This window comes from Engystomops pustulosus, chromosome 4 (genome assembly GCF_040894005.1).
Source record: "Engystomops pustulosus chromosome 4, aEngPut4.maternal, whole genome shotgun sequence".
NCBI lineage: Eukaryota > Metazoa > Chordata > Amphibia > Anura > Leptodactylidae > Engystomops > Engystomops pustulosus.
In genome coordinates this window covers 194,182,508-194,187,875 of record NC_092414.1, presented here as the reverse complement: position 1 = coordinate 194,187,875, position 5,368 = coordinate 194,182,508, and the positions used below count along the sequence as shown (strand labels likewise).

At 37.0% G+C, this 5,368-nt stretch overlaps 1 protein-coding gene across 1 annotated transcript; it reads right to left on the bottom strand.

The window, feature by feature from the left end:
* Positions 1-2,303: 2,303 nt before the first annotated feature.
* On the bottom strand, positions 2,304-4,940 carry LOC140128516 (uncharacterized). Its single transcript, XM_072150214.1, has one exon. It carries the CDS (start codon positions 4,878-4,880, stop codon positions 2,304-2,306), a length of 2,577 nt encoding a protein of 858 aa, XP_072006315.1. The 5' UTR covers positions 4,881-4,940.
* Between the last annotated feature and the right edge of the window lie 428 nt (positions 4,941-5,368).

The following is a 5,368-nucleotide window of genomic DNA, read 5'->3' as shown; positions in this document are numbered from 1 at the left end:
TTGTATGAAAACATTTATTGATGAAAATAAATATATATATTTTAAACGTTTATATATTTATATTTTGTATATTACAGCGGTGGCATATTGCGATGGCACTTGCGACACTGCACTATCACTGCCGTCATGTACACACGTTCACTTTCACACGCGTCCTGTGCTCATATTGCGATGGCACTTGCAACACTCTGCACTATCACTGCCGTCATGTACACACGTTCACTTTCACACGCGTCCTGTGCTCATATTGCGATGGCACTTGCGACACTCTGCACTATCACTGCCGTCATGTACACACGTTCACTTTCACACGCGTCCTGTGCTCATATTGCGATGGCACTTGCGACACTCTGCACTATCACTGCCGTCATGTACACACGTTCACTTTCACACGCGTCCTGTGCTCATATTGCGATGGCACTTGCGACACACTAAAACAAATATCATACTCACTTATATATATATTTAAATTTTTATTTTTAATGTTTAAAGAAAATACAAAATATTGCAAAATTCAATACTCTAAATTATTTTAGGCTTCAGGAGGACAATCCGATGATTATAACATTGATCAGTATTCCGAAGAATTGTCATTACTATCCAGACAGGTAAATATAAGTTTTTAATTTGTCTAATTTTTATATAAATTTATGAATTTATTTTGACTTTATCAATTATTTGTAGGTCACTCCGTGTGAATCTGAAGAAGAGGAGACAGTTACAGAGGAAGAAGATGAAGAAGATGATCACGATGAGGATGATGTAGCTACAAGTACACCAGTGTACAGCCCTGTAAGTTTTAAATTTTTTGAAAGTAATGTAAACTATAAATAACAATAAGGTAGAATTATATTTTATGACTTTGTATGTGGTACCATCAGAACAGTTTTCAAAAATCAGAATGCTATTTTAATTTGTGTTAATTAATCCAACACTGGAAGAACTATACTAAAGCATAGGGTATGTTCAATCTATAATAATTGGTCAAAAGTGCATGTGACTATAATCAAAGGGATCATTATTTTCAATGTATTTTTCTTCACTTTACTTTGAAAAGTATAAAATTACAATTATTTTTAATTGTATTCTGTTTTTTAAATAGGAGGTCAGAGAATTGATATCTGAACTTCGTGCAACTGTGCGTTCTCAACACGGCACAGAGGACTTCTGCTTCATGACTGACCCACAATGGGCTCCAGGTGAAGAGAGACCAGAAGAGGAAAGCGATATTGAAGGTCGTCTGGTCAACACTGACTGGTGTCATTGTCAAAAGTGTTGTCAAATGAAATCTGTACCGGAGTCAATTTGCTGTAAAGAGCGTGAAGAGCTTGAAAACCTCTATGGTTCTGGGATCTCTTGTATCACTGAACATCCTATGTTCATTGAACGATGCATTTCGAGGGAACAACTTATCCATACTTTGTATCTTATTGGCACTTTCCAAGGTCGTGTTCAAGACGTCAATGCCAACAGGTATTTATTGTTATTCCTAGTACCAGAGTAATTATCATGTGAAATAGTATACATTTTTTTATTTGCATGCATTTACTAAAATTTTCTTTGGAATATTCCTATATTTTATAGATCGCTACGGTATGCTGCCTATAGGTCATACACAGCATGGGTACATGGACATTTGGGAAAGCATTATCGTATTCCAATTCCTTCTTGTGTTGTTGGAAAAATACGTGACTCTTACCCGGAGGTTTCTGGTCACTATACTGGCTTCCGCTATTATATGGAGTTTGTGCAAAACAATGTTGATGCAGACATGAATTTTTAACAGTTGGTTTTCTAAAATGTATATAGTTTTTTTTTACATATTTCTTCTATTGTTCGGTTGTATGTTATATAAATTATTATTCTAATTTAATTAAAAAGTTCAAATTTCATTTTATTTCTATATGTGAGTCTTTATTAATTATTTTTTTGCATGCTTTTAGAAATTTTTTAGAGTGGGTGGTGGAATAATTTTTAAATTTTCATTTATTTTACAACTTACAATAGAAAACATAATTTTTGGAAGTAGAATTTTTTAATGTACACATTCATTTGTTTAGCTACGTTAAAATTAAAACACAAAACAATTTTAGAATAATCACATTTTTTTTATAAATTTTATTACTGTTGTAAGCAAACCATTGTAGAATTTATTTGACAAAAGATCAAATAAAGAAACACAGATGCTAAACATGGTCCAGAAAAATGACATACAACTTTTCAAAGTATTCAAATATGTTGAAAACATTATGGTACAATATTTACAGTGTTTGAGAATTTCCTAATGAAATTTTTTTTTTTTTCTAAAAACGGCTGACAAATTTTTGTAACATTTCCTCCTTTGGTGGGCATGGTATTGGCGCTATGTTTTTTGGAAGCTCACTTGAATGAGATGCCCATTCAAATTGACGATCACCAGCAACAAAGAGAAGAAGTTCGTTATTTATTTCTTCTGTAAAATCGTACCTTTTGGGCTCGTATAAAATTTTCACGACCCAGGCCTTTCTAGCCTTTGAATATTCATAACGATGTTTTTTCAAGTCTTCTAACGGAACTTCTCCCGTATTGTCTTTACGTGTAGCTTGCACTCTCCCCACATTAAAATTGTGATCTATGATAGCCAGTTGAGTACGTGCAACCATTGAATCAAAGTAGAAATGTATGCGCTTCGGCCTATATTTCAGAACACTGGCGTGAAACACCTCCAAATCTCCAGTATGGCAAAAGTTTGAAAGATGACAAATATCACGTAGAATTGCCTTATTCTCCACAACAGATTTTAGTTTTTGATGCGCAATACTGTCTTCCTTTAGCCACTTTGTTTCGTTGGGCAATGGTGGGTGGCTGCATTTGTGGTACAATTGTGCTTCAGACCACTCATGTTTATTTATTGCATGATGGATGACAGATACCCATTTTTCAACTAGTAGGTCAGGATTACCCTCACTGTTTCGAGCACTCCACCATAAATGGTTCTTCACGGGAGCTATCCATGCTGATAGAGTAGAGCAGGAACGTACTTTTGAAGCGGCCAACATTTTTTTACCAATTGATTTTGCCATATGCCATACATCAAATTCATGGATTATTTCTTTGTAATTTTCACGAAGTAATTTGCGGATTCCAACATGGCGATCAGTTGCTATGATACCTACAAATACACCTTTTTGAAGGAGAGATTGCAAAGTTTTCTCAAAGGCAATCTTTTCAAGAGACACGGAAGTAGCTGGAGGAACTAGTTGTTCCACTGTAAAAGCAATAATTTTTTTTGTTTTCACTTCCATCATAGTGTAAACTGTATATTTGGCAGAGAAACCTGGACTGTCTGCTTGGCCATCTCCTGCCACACATATAGCCTTATTGGAAAAAGACGATATAATGTCATTTTGTTGTAACCGCCAGTAATGATCAATTGTTGGGAATAAGTACTTGCGTTGATGTTCATAATATGTTGTTCCAGAAATGGCTAACAGATTGAAAATTTTGAAAAAATTTTTAATTCTGAGGAAATTGGACCCACTCATGAGCACACTAGCAGAAAGCAGCAGATTCCCTGCGGGAATTGATTTAATTCGTGGTTGGCTACGCCATATGCAAGTAATGTGTCCCCTCGTACATTTTACGTCCACAATTATTAGACTTCCTAATTGTCGTCGACGGAAGTGAAGAAGTTTTTCATTGCAGGTTTTACGATATGGACAAGGGATCAAGCGGAGTAGATATTTCAATGAACTTTTAAAGACTATGTATTTTTCTTCCAAAGCTGGGTTCGATTCTGTTGCAGTAAGTAATTCAAAGTGTGACAAATTATCTATGTTATCATCAATTTCTGTATATGATGACTCTTCTTCTGTGTCCTCCGTAATTTGGTCAATAGTGAAAGTAGAGTCTTTCTCATGTGCACTTGGAAAGCTCTCTTCCATTACCTCTTCAAAATCTGCGGAAATATTTCTTCTAGAAGAGAGTGATGAAACTTCTTCCTGAATTGTTGATCCTTTTTTTTTTTTTTTTGGGTGGGAGTCTGATGGATTTACTGGACTGAGAAATGCTTCTTCGAAGTGTGTAGTAGAAGGCATCAATCCTTTGACCGGTGTTGATGTCACAAAATCCATTTCTGGCTGTAATACAGCTGTACCTTTTATGTTTTTCCTTTTTAATGTATTTTTTGTTGCAACACCATCTGCTGTGGATACTGAGATATCGCCTCCTTTTCCAGCACTCTCTTTTGAGTGTAATGTAGAACTGATAATTGCACTAGTGCTTTGCAGTAATGTTGTACAGGGTGCACCTGTGTTGATAAGGTCACATTGAATACCAATGGACTTTTGCGGTGGTTTAGACATGGCCCTGTAGTAGATATACACAGGTTTTGTCATTGTAGCACGGTCACATGTTTCTGTAGGTTTCTTCAGTTGCTCTGTGGCACTTGGAACATTGCTTCCGTAAAATAAAGCAGGATTTTCTTTAAAAACTTCAGGATAAATAACACATGGAACCTCCAGTGTAAGTGTGTCTCCCTCTGAGCTTAGAATCGCTGGCACAGATATTTGCAATGCAGATGTCAAAGTTTGACTTTTTTTCATAATATTTATCTTTTTGGCTGATGGGTGCGGTGGTTCATTGGATGTCCCTTGTTCACTTGAAGATGGCATTTGATCATCGACTTCAAAAACTGTGGGAACTGCATTGGGACGTAGTCTTCTTCTATCAGCCTCATAGTAGTAACAATCATGGGTGAAGTGAAGTGAACACATTCGGTATGCGTCGGTTTTCTTACCCAACATAATTTTCTCTACCCACTGTTCAACATTGGTAAACAAGTGTGGCGCTTGTAAGAGCCAATTGCGGGTTCTGTCTCTATTTGCAGGAAAGCAGTGCATAATGATTTTGGCATCTCGGTGACCCCATGTATGCGTACATCCCGGTACTATACACGAAGGCATTTTTCTTGGTCTGCAAAGAAAAAAAAAAAAAATTAAATGAAAGTAAATAGAAACATAAAACAGTTAAATATTTTATTTTATTTCTAATGATATAAATCCGAACTAAATAATGTCATCTATTTATTTAAAGGGGTTGTCCGAGTTTTGATAAAAAAAATATATGTGGCCGGGAGCGGGCTGACTAAAACAATAAAGCTGTACTTACCTCCCGGTGCCCTCCCGTATCCAGCGCTGCTGTCGCTCCGGTCCGGGCGCCATGTAAACAAACATGGCCGCCGGAGCAGCGCCGGATTCAGCTTCCAGCCGGACCAGACAATCTTCCGGCCCCCATACACAATGCTGTGTATAGGGACGGATAGGCGTACCCGGCCACGGCCGGCCGGAAGCTGAATCCAGACCGGACCGGACCGGAGCGACAGCAGCGC

Coding starts and splice junctions, on each gene's coding strand:
- LOC140128516 (XM_072150214.1), bottom strand. CDS start 4,880: ATGCACTGCTTTCCTGCAAATAGAGACAGAACCCGCAATTGGCTCTTA.